The sequence below is a fragment of the Podarcis tiliguerta genome (genome assembly GCF_965153285.1).
Source record: "Podarcis tiliguerta genome assembly, chromosome: 18".
NCBI lineage: Eukaryota > Metazoa > Chordata > Lepidosauria > Squamata > Lacertidae > Podarcis > Podarcis tiliguerta.
In genome coordinates this window covers 9,910,810-9,931,008 of record NC_139551.1, presented here as the reverse complement: position 1 = coordinate 9,931,008, position 20,199 = coordinate 9,910,810, and the positions used below count along the sequence as shown (strand labels likewise).

The 20,199-nt window shown below is 48.1% G+C and overlaps 1 protein-coding gene across 7 annotated transcripts in view; it reads left to right on the top strand.

Annotated features, from left to right (window-relative positions):
- The first annotated feature begins 538 nt into the window (after positions 1–538).
- The window catches only part of CRTC1 (CREB regulated transcription coactivator 1), a 51,508-nt gene continuing 31,847 nt past the window's right edge, over positions 539–20,199 (top strand). For 3 of the 7 annotated variants that reach the window (XM_083421617.1, XM_083421616.1, XM_083421614.1), the window contains exon 1: positions 539–727. In XM_083421617.1, the coding sequence (XP_083277743.1) occupies positions 599–727 (129 nt within the window). In that variant the 5' untranslated portion in view covers positions 539–598. The remainder of the gene's footprint in view (positions 728–20,199) is intronic. The other 4 variants (XM_083421618.1, XM_083421615.1, XM_083421613.1 and 1 more) reach the window with 2 other exon arrangements.

Here is a 20,199-nt window from a genome sequence, read left to right as displayed (position 1 = left end):
GCGCGGCGCATGCGCCATGTCGCCTCGTTTCCTTGCCCCCTCCGCTGCCGAGTTTGCGCGCTGCGGCTCCCCTCGCCTCTCGCCAGCCAATCCCCGCCTCGCTTCCCCCCTAGTCTGCCCATTTCCAAGCTCGCGCGTGCGCAAAACCAACATCTCCCTCTGGCTTCCTCGCCCCCCGCCTTTTAGGCCACGCCTCCTGTCCCCCCTCCCTCTCTTTCTATTTTGCGCCTGCGCGTTGTTGCACCCCGAGTTCTTTCCTCCCTCCGTCCAGCCCCCTTCGCGCTCGCGCGTGCGTACTGCGCTCCGCAAGCCGTCCTCCTCCTCCCCTCCCTCCTCCTCCTATTCTGCCCGTTCCTACGCCTGCGCAGTCGGGCGCCTGTGGGCGGAGCGTGCGCAGTCGCCCGCGCCGCCTCTCCTGCCAGACCTCTCCGACTCTCGCGCCTGCGCGCTCGCCCCGATTTTGCTTGTTTGGTTGGCGGCGCGGCGGGAGGAGGGAGAGAGGGAGTGAGGGCGCGCGCGGGTGCGCAGGCGCACTGGCGCCCGGAGCGGGAGGGGGCGGCGGCGACGGCGGCGGCGGGAGGGATGCGGACGGGGGAAGATGGCGGCCTCGTCGAACAACCCGCGGAAATTCAGCGAGAAGATCGCGCTGCACAACCAGAAGCAGGCCGAGGAGACGGCGGCCTTCGAGGAGGTCATGAAGGACCTCAGCCTCACGCGCGCCCACCGGGTGAGCCCGGGCCCGAGGGGTGGAGGAGGCGCTGGGCGGACGCCCCCTCAGGGAGGGAGCCCCTCACGGCCGCCTCAGGAGGGAGGACGCGGGATGGAGGCGGTGGGAAGCCCCTCAGGGAAGGAAGCCCGCGCTCGCCTCAGGTCCGGGAGGGGGGAATTAAGCGCGGTGGGGGGGGAGTGGGGGGGTGAGAAAGGAAAGAGGGAGGAATGGGATGGAGGCGCCTGGCTGACTGAAGGGAGGGACGCTTCAGCATCACTTCATACGTTTGCGTGCGAGGGGAATATTATGTGCATTTGGGAGGGGGGTCTTTGAGGGGTGAGGAAGAGGAGGGAGGGAGGAGGAGGAGGAAGACACCCCCCCCAAGGAGGGAAGCTCAGCATCACCCCATCTGCGTGTATGAAGGAAAAGTATACATACGTACATATACACGCACACGCAGGCATGCTGCCCATCTGGGTGTCTTTGAGGGGTGAAGAAGAGGAGAGAAGTGGTGGGAGGAGGAAGGCCGAGGGAGGGGGGTGAGAAACGGGCTGGGGGGGGGTTGGATGCGCTTGGCTGACATACCCCCCTTCTTAGGAAGCCCAGAATACTCTCTCCTCAAGGCATAGCTGTCTTAAAATTCCTTTATTGCGAATAGGATTCCTCGCAAGGAAAGGGAAAAGTTGACAGCTATGCCTCAAGGGTGTGTTTGAGGTGAAATGATTGGTGTGGGGGAGTCTTTGAGGGGCAAGGAAGAGGATAGAGGAAAGAGAGAAGAGGGGGGAAGAGGGAGGGATGGGGGGTGTCGGCTGGCTGGCATCCCAGCTGACATCTCCTTAGGAAGGGGAGCCCAGAATGGCCCCTTCCTCTGCCTCTGGGGTGATGGAGGGGGGAATGGTAGTACTGGGGTTTGGGGGGCTATGGAGGAAATGGTGATGCCCTAACTGGTTGACACCCCTTAGGAAGCCCAGAATACCCTCAAAGTGGCACCTCTTCCTTGTCCCCCCCTTTCGGAAGGGAGAGTTGAAGGACTGCCCTCTCAATTATATCCTATTGGGGGGTTGCTGAGAGGTCAACACATGATCCCTGTTTTCTCTATCCCTTCCCCCCTTCCTAAAAGGGTAGTTTACATTTGAGGCAAATGGGGGGGGGGGGTTGAATTTAGGGAACTGGTTACATACCCCATTTTTCAGGATTTTAAAAGGCCATACACAAACACACCCCATTTATGGGTGTGAGGGGAAGGGTTATTGGGCGGATGTGAAGGAAAATTAGCTATTTGGGGAAACGGGGTTGAGGGGGGGGGGGCGGCGAGATGTCCTGTCCCCCCCTTCTTTCTCCACTTCCTTAGAAAGAGAATTAAGTGGCCTCAGTTTTACGACAAAGGAAAATGGGGCTGTTCTGAGGGTGGGATAAATTGGGAGGAGTGACACCCTATTTTCCTTCTCCCCTAAGAAAAGATGTTAAAAGCCTTTTTGGTGGTTTGAGGTTACAATATTGACACGTGTCTGTGTGTGTGTGTGAGAGAGAGAGAGAGAGAGAGAGAGAATTTAGGGTGTGATATCCCCTTCCCATCCTTCAGTAAGGGACTAAAGGACTGCTGCCCCACTTTACAGGTGTGATTAGAAGGGGGGAAGGTTGTAGCTAAATGTAGCAGGACAGCAAACAGAACCCCCTCTCCCCACTTTCTGAATTCAGAAATGTGTGCCAGGTTGAGGGGGGGATCAAGAATCGCCCTTCCTCAAACCCATGGGTCAGGAATGGAAATGGGGATTAATACACAAAAGGGGAAGAACTGCTGTCTCCCCTCTTTCTCCCTGCTCAGAAAGGTTGTGTGTGTAGGGTTAAGGACCCCCCCTTCTCAAATTATAGTGGAGGGGTCTGAAAAATTAAAGAGGGGAATTAGGTGAAGGGCACCCATAGGAATGGGTTGACACCTCCCCCGAAGGAAACAAGGGGGGCAGTGACCATCCTGTCCCCCAATGCTTTGGAATTATTAAATGAAAGGGAGCAGAAGAGAAATAAAAACACTGGGGGAGTGAGTGGAAAGGACCCCTCCAACTATTTGCAGAGGGGGTGGTTCTTTATGTCCTCTCCTTTTTCTGTCTGTGGGGGAAATGGGTTGGGTGACTCTAGCAAGCAGAGTGGGGTGATTCCACTTGCCCCCTTGCACCCCAGTAGAAAGTCTGGGACAGAATACACCACCAGTTCAGTGGAACTCTTAAACTGGGGGATAGGAGAGATAAACATTAAAAAGATAGTGTAGAGGTAAGTGGGATCTGATGGGAGAGGGACCTGAATAACTTTCCCTTCTCTGAAGGTTTGAGGAATTAATATATTGTGGGGGAATATTGAGAGCAGGTTAATTACCCCCCCCCCAAATACGTGAAGTAGACCGTTATTGGTGCATCCCTTCCTTTTTGACAGGTAAGGGAAGGTCTGCTCATTTCTACTGCCTTATGAGGAATGTGGGAAAGTTGTGAAGATGCTCTCCTGCCCTGATGTATAGGGGGAGGCATTAATAACCCCCCTCCCAGTTTATGAATTGGGGATGAAAACAAACCAATGCTGCATATATGGGGTTAACTAAATTCTCCTGTTATTATGCTGTGAGTGGGAGTGGATAATTTACTCCCTTCTTGTTATCTGTACAGTATAATGAAAATTCTTAAGGGAGATTAAGGAGCCCTTTCCATTTATTTGCATGTGGGGAGGTCACCATGGGGGATTATTTTGGGGAGTGGGAACTGCTAATGAGCTCTCCAGTTCATGTCTGTGTTGAGGATTTAATGACCCATTTTCTATTATCATTATTTATTCTGCTATTCTGTATTTCTTAATCACTTTCTAAAATATTGGCTCAATGTGATTTACACATAAGATAATTAAAAACAGTGAAAAATACGAAAGCAACAAATGAATCAATTCTCCCTATAAGGGTGTGGGAGAGAATTGTGAGGGAGGGGTTCTGAATTATTCTCCCAGTGCTTGTGTGTTTTGTTATGGGGATATGAATAATTTTTCTTGCATTTAAATTTATAGCCCACCCAAAGAAACCTAAGGGGTGTTTTTATTTGCAGGGGATTGTGGAATAAAAGGGTGTGCTGATTTCTAATTTAACATGGAGAATTGTGAGAGCGGGGAGTTTATGTAACCCCCTCCTCATTGTATTTGAATATCAGGTGTTGATAAAGTTCCCTTGTGTGCATGTGAGGGAAAGGAGAAAAGCTTAATAATGTGTATGTAAATTGTTCCGAGGGGGGTGGCTAACCTGTAGCCCCCCAGATGTTATAGTCCGATGACTCCCATCAGCCACAAACGATGGAATCTGGAGGGCCACGGGTTAGCCATACCTCTGGTAAACGAAAGGTTTGTTTCTAAATCCATGAGTATGTCTTTGTGCATGTGTTCAGAACAGAGGAAATCATTAATAATATTTACTAATTTGAGAACTTGCAGCTGTCCAGTAAAGCCAAGGCGAACCTTTTTTTTTATTTTTCATGCTCAGTCGCAATGAAGAGATAACATATGACTCCTGTTAGCATAGATGCTGTTTGTTGGTGGGGGTGAGTCTGCTGCAGTTAATATTGTGTATGGTTGAGGAGTTATGGTGGGAGTGCTTTGTGGACTCGGTGCCTTCTCTGATATGTGTGCTTGCGCTATGACCGGTTATCGTAATGCCCATGAGTGCACATGGATTGTGATCAAGTTGCTGCCTTTATCCAAGAGTAGGAGGGCACAAGCATTACATTTCTTCTGCAATAATGCCACTTTATTTGACCAGGTTGGGAGGGGGGGCCAGGATTTGAGCAGCACATCCTCATGCCTTTCTCTGTGTGTAGAGCAGTTGAAGGGCGATACGGGCTCCTCATCACAGCACTTCAGCATTGCTAAAAATGTGCGGTGCGCACAATTCTTTAATGCACTAAATTGTCTGGTTTAGTGTGAGCTTTCTTTGCTATGGAATTCGAATTTAGTTTGTCTGGTGTGGCTAATGATGCACCTACAACCTGGCACCTTACAATTCATTTTATAATGTTCTCTCTTAGTAATATGGCATTGTTGGCATTTTCTTACAAACGGTGGAAAGTTAATAGCTACCTCTGGGGTTAGGAGAGTCAGTTGTACGAGAGTGTGTTAGCCACTGTGCTCTTGCAAAGTTGATGGCACTGTTAACACACAAACACACCATGGCAAGAGAGCAATAGAGACCTCACCGCCTGGAGCTCCTTTCACCAACTTGCCTTCCTCCAGATGTGTTAGATTTCTTTGTCCGTCTACCCTGACCACTTTCCCCCAGTGCTAGAAATTAGCCAGGTGCCAGGCACGTTTTGCGACTGGTGCAGGTCCAGTTTTGGCCAAGTGAAGAACTCTGGATGCCAGGTTCATGCCTGGGCAAAGCAAAATGCCACTTAGAGAAGGATCTGAAAGATTATCCTTGAAGCTTGAATTTGTTTTATTCTGGGTTGTTTGATTTTATGTTTTAATGTGTTGTAAGCTGCTTTGAGATTTGTTTTTTAAAATATAAAGTGGTATAGAAATGAAATGAATAATAATACTACCAATAATAATCACCATTGGGGGGGGAATGGTGCCAAGACATACCGTTGTGGTGACTGCAACCTGTTAGATTATATCTCTGCCTCCCACACTGGCGGCCGTGAATCAAATGCCATCTAGAGGACCACAGGTTCCCCCATCCCTGACAATACCCTAGTTGGCATAGGGATCATCATCAGTTGATTATGCATATGGTCTGTTTCTTGATGGAATGCAAGGCTTGCTTTTCAGTATCTAACACTTAGGCACCCCCTGTATTAGTTGGGGTCACCCCGAAGCAGACTGACACTGCAGCAGGGTTGGGTGCTGTCTCAAATCTTTCCAGTTAAGGGTAGAAAAAGGGGCTCTTAAGAACAGGAGACTAGCCTGCTGGGTCAGACTGGTGGCCCAACTAGTCCAGTATTCTGTTCTCACAGTGGCCAACCAAATGCCTCGGTGGGAAGGCCACAAACAAGATCTGAGCACAAAAGCCCCCCCCCCCCCCCGCAATGGTTTTCAGCAATTAGGATTCCTCAGAGCCTGCAACTGTAGAGGCACAGCATAGCAATCATAGCATGAATTTGTCTCTTGGATTATTCCCCCGGCCCCACATATCAAGCATACAATCATTGGCCTGTATTTGGGTCAAGTGAGCAGCCAGGCTTTTGTTCTGTTTGGGCTGCTGGTGATCATTACATCTTTTTAAAAAAAAAAATTGGGGCCAATCCAGATTAAGGCGCTGAGGATGAGATGACTGAGTTTGGGAGATAACATTTTGGGGCAGGAGAAAGAAACAGCGAGGGTAGCAATGAAGCTCAATCTTCACTGCTGATTGAGTGTGCGGGGGTGTCCCCTGGGAATATGTGTTAGTCGGCTGATGCAGCGTAATACCCATTTAACATATTCTCTCTAAATTCATTTTCATCTGCTGGGCAGGATCGGCAGTCTAAGCACGCTCCCTTTAACACTGCTGTCTCTGTCACAGGTGCTGCCTTGTAAAGCTTTGTGGAAATGTCATGTCGTCTCAGAGGGTCTGGGTTCAAGGGGCTTTTGCTACGTAAGGGTCGGCAGAGTAGCCTTTGGCCTCTCAGGGACTGCAGCACCCATCAGCTGTGCAGCTGTGGATGATGCGAGTTGTAGTTCAAATCACCCAAAGGGTGTAAACTTGATGCAGACAAGTTAATAGCTGGTGGCTCTTTCTGAATTTCTCACTGCCCTCACACTGGGGCAGACTATTGCAGAAAAGCAGGTGTGATAGATATAAGAGATTTTAAAAGGAGCTGTGGTGTGATGTTCTGTTGCAGGGGGTGGGTGTTTATTGTGTGATGTTTTCACAGTGGGCTGACAGTATAGTGGTGCGTGTTCCGTTTCAGTGTGCCAGTACATGGAAAGAATATCTTTTATGCACCCTTGTGCCTGTAGTATTCTCTCTCCCTTGCATCTACAAATGTGGTACCAAAAGAGACCCGGTGAAATTCTTTTGCATTTGCAGAACCAGTGTGTGACAGGGGTCTCTTCTGCCTAGCAATCTGTTCTCATTCCTCCCACCTGCACATTGAGTCAAGAGGGGGGGGGGTTGTGGTGGCAAATACCCCATGGATAATGTCCCTGCTGCACCTTAATTGGCGCCAAGGGCTCTAAAGCACACCTCTTCCAGCTATGCCTAGTCTCTTGCGGTTTGGGCAAAAACACGTAACTACAAATTATAGTGTGATTATGGAGGTTGTGCCTCCGGCCTGGTCTTCTACTGAGGCATTATCTGTCATAGGTGGTTTAAAAAATGAAATCACCCCTCTTTCATCTACCATTCCCTTACGTGTGCAAGGAATCGCAGGTGCTTGTGTGTGTGTGTGTGAGAGAGAGAGAGAGAGAGAGAGGGGGGGGGGGACAGGGAGAGCGGCAAAATGAAATTATAATAGGCCAGGAACAATTGAGCATAGTGTTGATTCTGTCAAAAAGAAGTTTCCTCTTTTGACTTCCTGGTGTTGGGATAGTGTCAATATTTGCTTTTCAGAGGTTCGGAGATAAGCCTAGATAAGGAACAAAGATTACATTTTACTTTTTCTCTATTTTTTTGTCAATGGCTCTTTGGCTGAAATTGTGGATGGACCTGGGTGGTATCAGGTGTTTGGTGACTGAAGTGGCCTAACCCTTCTGTTGACTTTGGATCTGTTGTTACTCTGATAGCAGAACTTTTTGAAGAGTCAGCTCCATCATTGAATTCCACGCTGCACCCCCCCCCCCCAAATGTGCCCCAGGGGTTCAGTCGTCTTGATCAGCTGTTAGTTTTGCCAGAGATACACTCTGAGGAGGGGTAGGAACATTTGTCCAAATTTGTCACATGGTGACTTCCACCTGAACTAGGGAAGTTTTTAATGACTGATGTTTTAATGTATTTTTAATCTTTTGTTGGTAGCTGCCCAGTGACTGGGGAAACGCAGCCAGATGGGCGGGGTATAACTAATAATACAACAACAACAACAACAACAACAACTACATGCTTCTGGATGCCAGCAGCTGGGAAACGCAGGAGGGGAGAGTTCCTCTTATTCTCAGATCCTCCTTGTGCGTTTCCCAGAAAAGTCACCTGGTTGGCCCCTGTCAGAAGAGGAGGCTGGACTAGGTGGGCAGTGGGGTCTGAGCCAGCAGGCTCTTCTTATGTTTGGCAGTTGAAGGGAGCCTGGTGGGCTTGAAGGGGAAAGGCTGCCACTCAGTGGAGTCTCTGCTTTGCACAACTTACCTGCTTTGATCTTTAGCATCTTCAGGTAGGACTGGAAGAAGACTCCCTGCCTGGAACCCTGGAGATGTGCTGCTGCCAGTCAGTGGAGACAGCACTGAGTGGGATGGATGACTCTGTATCAGGCAGCTTCCTCTCAGTGTTAAGAATTTCCCAGGTGCCAGGAGAAATGAACTACCGTATTTTTTGCTCTATAAGACTCACTTTTTCTCTCCTAAAAAGTAAGGGGAAATGTGTGTGCGTCTTATGGAGCGAATGCAGGCTACGCAGCTATCCCAGAAGCCAGAACAGCAAGAGGGATTGCTGCTTTCACTGCGCAGTGATCCCTCTTGCTGTTCTGGCTTATGAGATTCAGAATATTTTTTTTCTTGTTTTCCTCCTCCAAAAACTAGGTGCTTCTTGTGGTCTGGTGCGTCTTATAGAGCGAAAAATACGGTAGATAATAAAAATAACAACAATAAAAATGATTCTCCTTGCCAAAAACAAAGAAGGTGCCTAGACCAGGGGTCAGCAACCCATGACTCCGGAGCCGCGGCTCCAGGGGCGGATCCTAGCGAGGGGAGGAGGCGCATTGTGTGCCCCAACACTCCCCACTGTTTTAAATGTCACAATGGTTTTGCGGCTCCCAGGTTTTTTTTCTTCGGTCCAAGTGGCTCTTTTTGTCTTAAAGGTTGCAGACCCCTGGCCTAGACATTCCGTTGTGGCGACTGCAACCTAGGCTTAAGGTGCCAATTAGCATACATAGCTGCATTTCTAACCCTGCTGTCTATGTTCTTCTGGGACAGTAGCTTCCTATTGCAGACCCCTTATTTACAGATATTCTGCCCAGGCTGCTTATATTTTCCAGCTAGCTTTTCACTCTGGAGGCTGGTTTCTTTGTCTTGATACCTGTGGAAACATCATGGATGAAGTATGTTGCTTGCTTTCCCTTCAAAGTAGCCTTTCCCAATGTGTGTGTTTGTGTACACACACACACACACACACACACACACACAATAAAATAAATGCCAGGAACATCTGGAGGGCACCTGGTCGGGGACGGTTCATCTAGGCAAAATAGTCTTTGTCACTGATGACTGCTTATGTTCTGTTCCTGTTTGAGATGTCTGCAGGCAGAGCAGATGGCTAGTGGGAGAAGCTTTGCTGTGCTGCTAGCTTTGCCCTTAATTTAAAGAAAAATAATAACAATCATTTAAAAGGGAGCAACCACGTACGCTTTAGCACTCTGGGAATATTTTAATGGTATCAAATAACGATGGTCAGCGGAGAACAACCAATCAGTGTGCTAATAATAAAAAGCAATAACAGTGGTAATTAGCAAGTCAAAATCTCCTGCTCTGGAGAGTAGGATTCAAACCAATGGTTTCAAGGTACAAGAAAGGAGATTCCGACTAAATATCAGGAAAACTTTCTGGCAGTAAGAGTTGTTAGACTGTGGAACAGTCTCCCCTGTTCTCCTTCGTTAGAGGTTTTTAAGCAGAGGTTGGATGGCCCTCTGTCACGGATGCTTTAGTTGAGATTCCTGCATTGCAGGGCATTGGACTAGAGCAGTGTTTCCCAACCTTTGGTCTCCAGCTGTTTTTGGACTACAACTCCCATCATCCCTAGCTAGCAAGACCAAAGGTCAGGGATGATGGGAATTGTAGTCCAAAAAAGAGCTGGAGACCAAAGGTTGGGAAACACTGGACTCTTCCAACTGTAATTCTATGGAAAGGAGTGCTGTGCCATTATATGTGAGGTTCAGTTTTCAAAAATTGGACTGGGGGCAGGCAAAAATCTGCCTCCCCCCCCCCGCCCTGCCTCCTGGAAGAAGTGATAACTTTTTCATCGCTAAACTATGGAATTTGTTCCTGCAACGGGCACCAAGTTGTGTGGCTTTAGAAGAGGATTAGACATGTTCATGGAGGACAAGGCTATCAATAGCTATTAACCACAATGGCTGAGACTTACAAGTGGGGAGAGCACTGCTGTTGAGCCCGTCTACCTTGAGGGCTTCCTGTTTGGGCACCAGGTTGGTTGCTGTGAGAACAGGACTCTGGACTAAATGGGCCCCCTATGGCTTGATTCATTTTGTAACATGATGGCACCATTGATGACAAATGAAGCCTCATTCCGAACACAAGAAGAGATTACACACCTTTTGTCTAGGCATCTGAGGTACACTCCTCGCCAGGGATGTGGTGGCTTTTTTTGGTAAACTTTCTCATATCCAAGTAACTTGCATAGAGTAATTTGCATTGGAAGATTTTCCTGAAGCCCTTGCTTGTCTTGTACTTGTCTTTAGCAAAGGAAAGCTACGGCCTTCAAAACCGCCAAGCTTCCCTCATAGCATCTTTGAAGTGGGCACTGTCTGTCCATTGTTACTCATGAAGTTAGAAAAAGGTAGAAATTCTATGAGGAAATTAAAGCCCTGGAAAATCCTCTGTTTTGGAAAAGTTATTGCTCCCTACCTTGCTAACCCTGGCTGTGTCCAATTGATACAGAACTACCTCTGGTTGGAAGTTTTGGGGTTAGGCATCCCCTTTCCAACAACACTTTGGAGGTCCCGAGCCTCAAGGAGGTTAGATTGGTTTCAACTAGGGCCAGGGCCTTTTCAGAACTGGCCTCGACTTGGTGGAACACTCTGTCACAAGAGACTAGGGCCTTTGGGAATTTGACATCTTTCTGTAGGGCCTGCAAGACGGAGCTGTTCCGCTGGGCCTTCGGTTTAGATTCACTCTGGCTTTTTTGCTGGCCCATGTAGGACCAGCATGGATAGCTGGCTCGGGTGAATATCTGATGTTCCCTCCCTTTATGGTCTTGATTTATGGGCTACTACTAAAATGAGGCTGCATTTTAAGCTGTATTTTAGTTAACTATTTGTTGTTGTTGTTGTTTCCATGACGTTTTATTGTAATTTATATTTGGTGTTAGCCGCCCTGAGCCCGGCCCTGGCTAGAGAGGGCGGGGTATAAATTAAAAAATACTATATTATAATTATTATTATGTTCTGCCATAGCTCTTATCGACTCTTGCCTGGCAAGATTAGGAGGGCTGGCAGCAATTTTTTAAAAAAAAACATATTTATTAAAAGTTTAAAAGTTACAGAAAAAGAGCACAAAAAAGAAAAAAAGAAGAGAAAGGAGAAAAAAAGAATAAAAAATTACATTAAAAAGAGCAAAAAAACCAACAACAACACAATACATCAAAACACAAAAAACACACGAAAACAATTAAAAACACATCCATATTTATCCTTATCTTTCATTAACTTATTTCCTCGACCTCCTCGCACCTCCCATTTTTGTATTCCAGTTATTAATTATATCAGCAAATCCTTTCCATCTTTCACTGCTTTCTATCATTTAGTTATCTTAATTTGTTTTAACCTTATCTTACCATCAAAACCTTAAAATTTATACTTAACTCGTTATAATATTTCTACTAAAGTCATGTAATTTCATTCCAACATTTCCTAACATTCATTAATTTTACAATATTTCTCTAAATAGATTTTTAATTTTTTTCCCCAATCTTCCACCGTCTCTTCTCCCTGGTCTCGGATTCTGTCAGTCCTTTCTATCAGTTCTATGTAGCCCATCAACCTGGTGATCTTCTATCCGAGGCTCTTAACTCTTCTCCATGTCCCTTCTGCAGGTCTTCTTCATATTTATGCATAGACTTTACTTTACCTTCTGCTGAGCTTGTTCTTAGTTTCCTTAGGGCTGGCAGCAATTGTCTCAGCAGTGCAGGGGGAGGGTTGCTTTCTATTTTCTTTAACAGCTACAGCCTTGTGAACAGTTCTGTACACTTTTGCCAAGAGGGTGCAAAAAATATCAGAGGGAAAGGGGAGGTGCCTTCCATGTAGGGCAGTGCACAAAGCACTGCACACACAACAGATTTCAACTCAGCACTAATTCCAGGGCACTTCATAGAACCGTAGAATCGTAGAATTGGGAAGGACCCAAAGACTCATTTAGTCCAACCCCCCTGCAATCCAGGAACCACAATTAGAGAATCCCTGACCTGACAGGTGGCCATCCAACTTCTGCTTTAAAACCTTCAGTGAAGGAGAATTCACCACCTTCCCAGGCAGTCAGTTCTGTCGTTGAAGAGCTCTTGCTGTCAGGAAGTTCTTCCCAGTGTTGAGTCGGAATCTCCTTGTCATTTGAATCCATTGCCTCGAGTTCTCCCCTCTGGAGCAGCAGAAAACAGTCTGGCTCCATCTTCTGTGTAGCAGCCTTTCAGGCACCTGAAGATGGCTCTCATGGACATGATCTTTTTTCTGTACAACATCCTTTGCTAACCTGGTGCCGTGCAGGTGTCTTCGGCTCCCGGATCTCCTCACCCCCTGCCAAAGGTCTCCAGAACACCAGCTTGGCAAAGGGATTGCCACGCAATAGTGTTTTTCAGGAGAACCGGTAGTTCGGTTGTGGGAACAACGCCTTTGCATACAGGTGGCTCCAGCTTCAATTGTTCCTTAGCAATTCCAGTGAAATGATCTCTCAGGTAAATGATGATGAAGGAAGTCCTCTCCTCCCCTTGTGTCCCTGGCTAACAGTCAGAGTAGACAATACTGGCCTAGGTGGATGCAGTCTGTCATGGTATAAAGCAACTTCTTTTGTTGTTATCTCAGAATTTAAGATGTTGGTTTATGGGAGCTGAGAGAGGGAGTTTTGACTTAAAGCACTGTGGGCTTTTAAACCTTGAGACTGAGGGCTGGTTGTGTCCTTCCAAGCCTCTATCTGGTCCTTTCTAACACTCAGTGTTAGAAACTCAGATAATATAAGCCAGACACCAAATGGCTCCTTAACCCAGGGTTATAGTCACCAAAACGGAATACCTGGTTGCCATTTTGGGGCCAGACTGCTCGAAAGTCATATTTTTCAATACAACTTTTTGGTTCCTGAAATTCATTCTGATTGTGCAGATAAAATATAACAGGTGTGTGGAAACATTTCATACCCTAGGATCTCCAGGCACGCACCTCCAGATGGTGGAGACATCAGGTGCCATCATAGCATCCACTTGGCTGCAAGTGGCCAATAGCCAGTTGCGAAATGTGCGTGGCAGATTTCGTATGCTGGGCCCACAGCCCTGCTGCATATCTGGAACATTTGTACCTGGTTGGGATGTGCCCCTGAAGACATCTCTTGCTTCTCCGGATGGAGAACAGAGAGGGTGTGTGTAGAACCTAGCCTACTGTACAAGCATAACTTTTACATCCATTGCTCCGTCCCCCCTTGGCCTCCGGCCCTGCTTGCCACTGCTTTGCGCCCCCCGGAAGGTCACCCAGAAGGAAATGCGGTCCTCGGGCTGACTTAAAACCCACCAAGTGAGTTTGTTGCATCTTATGCTTCTCTCTATCTCGACATTTCGCTGGCTCCCAATAACGTATAACAACTGCATCGGAGCTGGGTGCCCCCCTAATGTCCCCGGGAAGTGATAGGGAAGCGACCATTGGCTGGCTCCTGGGACTGCTGGAGGTTGAGGTATGCAGGCTCCCTATCCTCTGCTCCAGGGGGATTTGATTGATAGTGTGCAGGGGCCACCAGGCACGGGAATCTGTGCATAGACTGTACCTTTCAGGTGGGTAGGGTGTGATGCGTCCCTCACCTCTGGCTGCTGGCAGCTGCAAGCCATGAAGGGCATGATTCTGCCACGTTTTTGAGTGTCCCAGGGAAGGCAGTTCCACACCTGGAGAGACACCCCTCCTGCTGTATATGGTGCAGCACCAAGCTTTTATGATGGTGTTCATGGAGAGATGAATGGCAATCTTTGATGCACAGCACCACCAGCCATTTTGCTGCTACTTCTCTCCCCCCCGCCTCCCTCCTGTTTTGTTTGGTTGTATATGAAATTAGACGGAGTTGGTGCTTTCTTTTCTTCTGCTCTTCTGCGCCTTCCTTTTTAAATTTTTATTTATTTATTTTGTTTTGGAACCAGCACCTTGGCTATCCCTTTGCTTCTGCGGAGGCAAAATGCCCCCCCCCCCACATTATTGTGTGTCCCCCTCTCTCTTGTCTAAATTCCTCCCCTTCCTCACCACCACAATATTTGTGAGCGTTCACCGTCATGTTCGCTCTCTCACATTCTTCCTTGGTTGCAGCAGAGGCTGTGAGCCGCTGCTTTTCTACAGCTTGTTGGCTGTGCTGTGCCCCCGCTTGGATGTCAAACCATTTTTTATTTTCTTGTGATCAACCCCCCCCCCTTCCAAATCGCACACATGGATAAACACCTACGATTGTTTGGTGTATAGCCTTGTGTTGGCGGCCCATGATACCTCCTCCTTATTCCTTTTTTTTTTTTTTAATCTGAGCTTGCGGAGCTCTTATTCTCTTAGATCCTCCTCCCTTGGAAACAATTTCAGCGTGAAGAGCGAATAAGCCTCTGATTGAGGGGGCGGAGGGGAGGCGCCTTTCGCAGTTAGCAGGGAGTATTCTGACATTTCTGCTGTAATGCTGAGAGTGGGAGGCAGATGGTTGATGAAGGGGACCATGCAGCAGCAGCACCACCAGAGATGCTGAAACGATGTGCTTCTGTGATGCGCATCTCTGAAGTGGGAGAGGGTGGTGGGGAGTCCATCTTGCCAGTCTGGGGTGGTGGAAGATTCTGCTTAAATTGGGGAAGGGGGAGCTCTTACCAGGAGGGTGAAATGGTTCCTTTAGAGCACAGGTTCACAAACTTATTTGGCCTACCACCCCTTTCAGAAAACAATTACTCAGTCCCACCCCCCCGAAAGCTGCCTTCTTTAAGTGAACAAACAGAAAGATGCCGTGAGAAATTTGCATTCTTTGATGCATCTGTGTTTCTGCCTATGCCCTACAGCATAGTAAAGAAAGATTTTGTTGTAAATAAGACACCCTGAAGCTTGAAATTATAAAAGTATTTACCGTATTTTTTGCTCCATAAGACTCACTTTTTCCCTCCTAAAAAGTAAGGGGAAATGTGTGTGCGTCTTATGGAGCGAATGCAGGCTGCGCAGCTAACCCAGAAGCCAGAACAGCAAGAGGGATTGCTGCTTTCACTGCGCAGCGATCCCTCTTGCTGTTCTGGCTTCTGAGATTCAGAATATTTTTTTCTTGTTTTCCTCCTCCAAAAACTAGGTACGTCTTGTGGTCTGGTGCGTCTTATAGAGCGAAAAATACGGAATTTAAATCAACCCTAGTAGCATTCACGTTGCACACAGAAAATTGAGATAACAAAGGATAATATTAAAATAAAAACCACTAACACTTCCTGGGCCTGGGTGGAGCCGAAAAGGGTTCACCCAAGCCCAGAAAGAATCCTTTCCTCCAGCATCATCGTCACATCCTGGGGAGGCATTGTCGCCGTCCCACAACGGCGCCCGACCTGGCAATAACACAACAGATGAAACATATACGAACGGTTTCTCAAAATTTTCTTCTCTTCTTCTTTATGCTTTCACCGCCTCCTTATTTCTTTTCAACCCCCCCAATTGCACCTGTGACTACCACCCCCCTGGATCGTTCCAGCCCTCCCCCGGGGGTGATATCGCCCACATTGAGAAACGCTGCTTTCGAGAGTGTCTCTTCCCCCCACACTTCCCCACAATGAACAAAGGAAGCTGCCTTATATACCACCTGGCTCACTGCTGTATGCACTGACTGGCAGCAATTAGCTCTCCAGGATTCCAGGCAGGATTCTCTCCCTGCCCTACCTGAATATGCTGCCAGGAGCTGAACCTGGGACCTCCTGCTCTGTCCGTGATGCCAGTTGCCCCAGCTTGATCAGCACCTGCTACCTGCTGTGCTTCTACTTCAGCTCTTTTGTTAATGGCAGAGTGAAGGGAGCGTTGACATTTGCTGTTTGATACATCACTTAATACGGCAAGCCAATACACCACTTTGCATACAGCGCTTCATGCATACTGAACTAGTGTGCGCCCTTCCCCTGAAAGAAAGAAAGAAAAAAAGTGCCCACCCTTTTATTCCAGTTGTCAGTTGTTCCGATTTTTGCACTCATGGCTGCAATCTGCCCCGAGTCTTCACCACAAAGGGCAGGTAAGGGATCTAATAAATAATAACAGTTTGTTTCTCTCCTAACTAACCATGATGGTAAACCAAGGTTTGTTCTTGGCCTACCATTGTGGTTTGCTAGCAGAGAAACAAACCGCAATTGTGGCTTTTTTGTGTGCGACGGCAAGCCAGCCACTGGTTTGCTGCCTCCTCTGCGTGTGAAAGGAAAGAGCCACTAGCAAACTTCTGAACGAACAGTATCCACCAGCACGCCATGTGCTCTTGCTAAACCATCATTAATTTTAACAATAGTTTTATTATCTGCAAACTGGGAGTAGGTGTCTCTGTTTTCTTCCTCCTCTTCCTTGTTCTTTTCCTTATTCTCTCAAACCCTCACACCTTTTCACTTCTCTTAAAAAATTGTAAAATGGTAGTAGTGGATTTGCGATATTCCCTCTTGCTTGCCTGTATTGAGAGAGGTGCACAAGGGACTTACCTGCATGGCTGGAATGTAGCCTGTTATGCAGAGCTGCGTCTTGAGCTGCTCCCCAATTTTTGCCTCAGGTCCCACCCATCATTGCCCCACTGCCCTGGAAAGTTTCTCAGGATGGAGTGTGGCCTCCTGGGCTGGAAAAGATTCCCCACCCTAATCTCAAGCTCTGTTTAGCATTCAGAAAAGTACATGTGAAAAGGATCTAGGGATTTTGGTGGACCACCAGCTTAACATGAGTCAACAGGGTGATGCAGCAGCAAAAAAAAGCGAATGCTACTCTAGGCTGCATCAACAGAAGTATAGCGTCCTTATCAAGGGAAGAAATAGTGCCTTCTGCCTTGGTCAGACCGCACCTAAAATACTGTGTTAAGTTCTGGGCACTACAACTTAAGAAAGATGTTGACAAGCTGGAATGTATGCAGAGGAGGGTGACTGAGATGGTCAAGGGTCTGGAAACCAGTGGTTAAGGGAGCTGGGTACGTTGAGCCTGGAGAAGAGGAGACTGAGAGGAGGTATGATAGCCATCTTCAAATATCTAAAGGGCTGTCACATGGGAGATGGAGTCAGCTTGTTTTCTCCTGCTCTGGAAGGTAGGACCTGAACCAATGAATTCAAGTTACAAGAAAGGAGATTCCGACTAAACATCAGGAGGAACTTTCAGATAGTGGGAGGTGTTAGAGTGGGACAGACTCCCTGAGTGTTTCCCTGGATGGTCCTGGCAAAGAGACATCCCAGGCAGCGAGTATCTTTCCCTAGGCCTGAAGAATCTCCCCTTGATGTCAAAACCAAGAATGGCTGTTGCAGGCTGGCACTAATAAGCCACAACACCCAGACAAGAAGTGATAGACTGGTAAAATGAATGGGGGTGAAGGTCTTCCAGAAGGCAGGCACCTTTTTCTATCTCCAGTAGTTACTGGTGAGTTGCTTTGCTGTGAGGAAAACTGGGGTGGGAAGGAGGAGGAGAAGGAGGAGCCACTCGCTAGTAAGGATTTGTTAGCAAAGGTTTACTCCTTTGTTTTGTTTCTGCGATACGCTGATTGCTTTAATTTTGCTCGCAAGCCCACCCTGGGAAACGAAGAACTGAAAGGCGTTTTAAAACACGCTAAGATGAGTAGGCTCTAGGGTTGTTGCATCCAGCGTTAGTCTTCTTCAGAGTAGATCCTTTGGAATTAATTGGCATGATTAACCGAGGCCCATTAATTTCAGTAGGCCTACTCAGAGTACAACTTAGTGGTTCCCTTGTGATTGGAACGTCACGGCTTGTAAGCAGTCGGGATGAGAGGAAGAGCTGATTTCACTCAGAGATAGCATGCCTCATCGTCCTCACCAGCCTTGCCAGACTGGGCAGAGCCTCCCTGCTCCAGTGCTGCCTGTCCCACCCACCCAGTTTTTGCGCTGCCTCTTCAGGTGTGAGCCACGTGCAAACCTCCTCTATTCTCATGGGTTGCGTCGTCAGCCGTGTCAAACATTCAGGGCTTTGTGTGTGATGGAGGAGAGCGCTATCGACAATGGCTGTGCTCTGTCTCCACGGTCAGAGATGTTAATGCTTCTGAATGCCTGCTGCTGGAAGCCCCAGGAAAAGAAAGTGTTGTTCTTGTGCCAGTGGCGTAGCGTGGGTTGTCAGCACCCGGGGCAAGGCAAGTAATTTGCACCCCCTAACCCATGGATTTGTGCCCCCTAACCCGTGGATTTGCGCCCCCTAACCCTAACCCCCAGATGTTGCGCCCGGTGCAGCCGGCCCCCCCTGCACCCCCCACGCTACGCCACTGTCTTGTGCTCAGGTCCTACTTGTGGGTTTCCCATAATTGGCTCAGTTGGTTAGAGTGTGGTGCTGATAATGCCAAGGTTGCAGGTTCGATCCCTGTATGGGACACCTGCGTATTCCTGCATTGCAGGGGGTTGGACTAGATGATCCTCAGGGTCCCTTCCAATTCTATGATCCTATCCTGTGACTGATCAGCCCATGTGGGAACAGGATGCTGGACTCGACGGGCCGCTGGCCTGATCCAGCAGACACTCTATCTTCTTAAGTTCTTATGTGAATGTGTTTCCTTCCTTCCCCTTCCTCAACAAATGCCCTCTTAATTGCAGATCCTTTCTATTATTATTACTGCAACTGCTACTACTAAAGAAATGGCAATTAGGAGTCACTGCTAGCCTTGGGAAATGCCATTTTGGGCCTGTAGAGAACTTTTGAATCGGGTTCGTTCCTCCCGCGGCTCAGCTGGGGCTGCCATTCATTTGCATCGGCTTGCTGGCAAACAATGGTGACTGTTTCTATATGGCGCTGAGCAATTTGCAGTCCGAAGCGCAAGGACCTAACACGTTGCTGATTGGCAGCTTCTCTCCAACTTTCTAAGCGGCTTTGGGGAATGAATGTGGTCCTGTAACAGTTTTCTAGTAAGCCTTCAAACGTTACCAGCCTACAAACATACTTGCTAGTTTCTAGTTTGTTCGAGGGCGGGTTTTTTCCCCCCCACCCCGCCAGTCCTTGATACCTGATATATATAGCTCTGCATCGCTATCTATATCAGTGGACCCACCCCATTCTTTTTGTTTTAAACTGATATTGTCCTTTTAAATTGCCGCGGTTAAGAAATTACATCAACCGGTGGCATAGCGCCGTTTGCCGGTACCTGGGGCAGGTGTGCTTGCACATGCCCCAGATGGGGGCAGAGTGCATCCGTCCAGCCCTTGCCCTCACTTCCAGGTGCACAGAGTGAAGAGCACCCTCTGTACCCCATCCAGGGCACGAGGGCTCACCTGGCATGGGCTGGGGAGTGCAGAGGATTCTCTTCATACTCTGTGCTCCCCAACTTCTGCCAGTGGCAGGCAGGTGCTTGAGTGCTGAATAAGGCACAGAGGGTGCTGTTTACCCTCTGCTCCCCAGGGTGCAATGGGGATCTTTTTGGGGGGTACCTGGTTCATGCTCCCCCTCCATTGTGTATCTGGGGCAACGGCCTTGCTGCCACATCCCACTCCATGCCACTGACAACAGCAGCAACAACAAAAACAAGAGGAACGGAAATCCTTGATGGTCAGCTTTGAGATGAAGGCTAGAAGAGGCTAGTTTTTAAAAAAGAAAAGGCTTTACCATGTGAACTGGCAGAAGTGGGGTGTGCCACCCTGTTCTCCTTCCACCAACCTACTTGACTTCCATGCTGAGTGCGGAGGATCATTCCTTCCTCCACCAGCTCCCTCGGTCGCCTGCATGGAATCACCGATCGCCTGTGGCTACCAGGCAACTCAACCGGGTTACAAAACATCTGTGTCATCGAAGGAAAATATTAAGTGTCCCCAGAGTGGACTCTTGCCATGTGCAGCTCAGACTGTAAACTGGGTTTGTGTTGATACGGTTTATGCGAAGTCTGGGAAACTCCCCCCCCCCCCAACTTTGGCACAGGCAGATTGAAAGCAACGCCCACCGTGTGGGTGATGGAAATGAAACTTGAGTGGAGGTGCATCTCCGCCAAGGAGGTGAGTGCGTGTAGATACAATTGTCTGTAAAGCCAGCGGAGAACAAAATGTACTTTTAACTGTATGCAAATAGGAGCCTGGCAAGACTTACCTCATTGCAGAGCCTGCAGTTAAGTTATGGGCTGCATCAACATCCGTGTGTGTGTGTGTTGTTCTAGAGCTAGATTCTGTGATGCCAACTGAGCTGACATGCAGCGGCTTTCTTCTTCTTCAAACAGTCCAGAAATAGCAAGTAACAGGTCAACTTTCTCCTAAGTGCTGTGGCCGGCTACTTTCTCCTTGATTG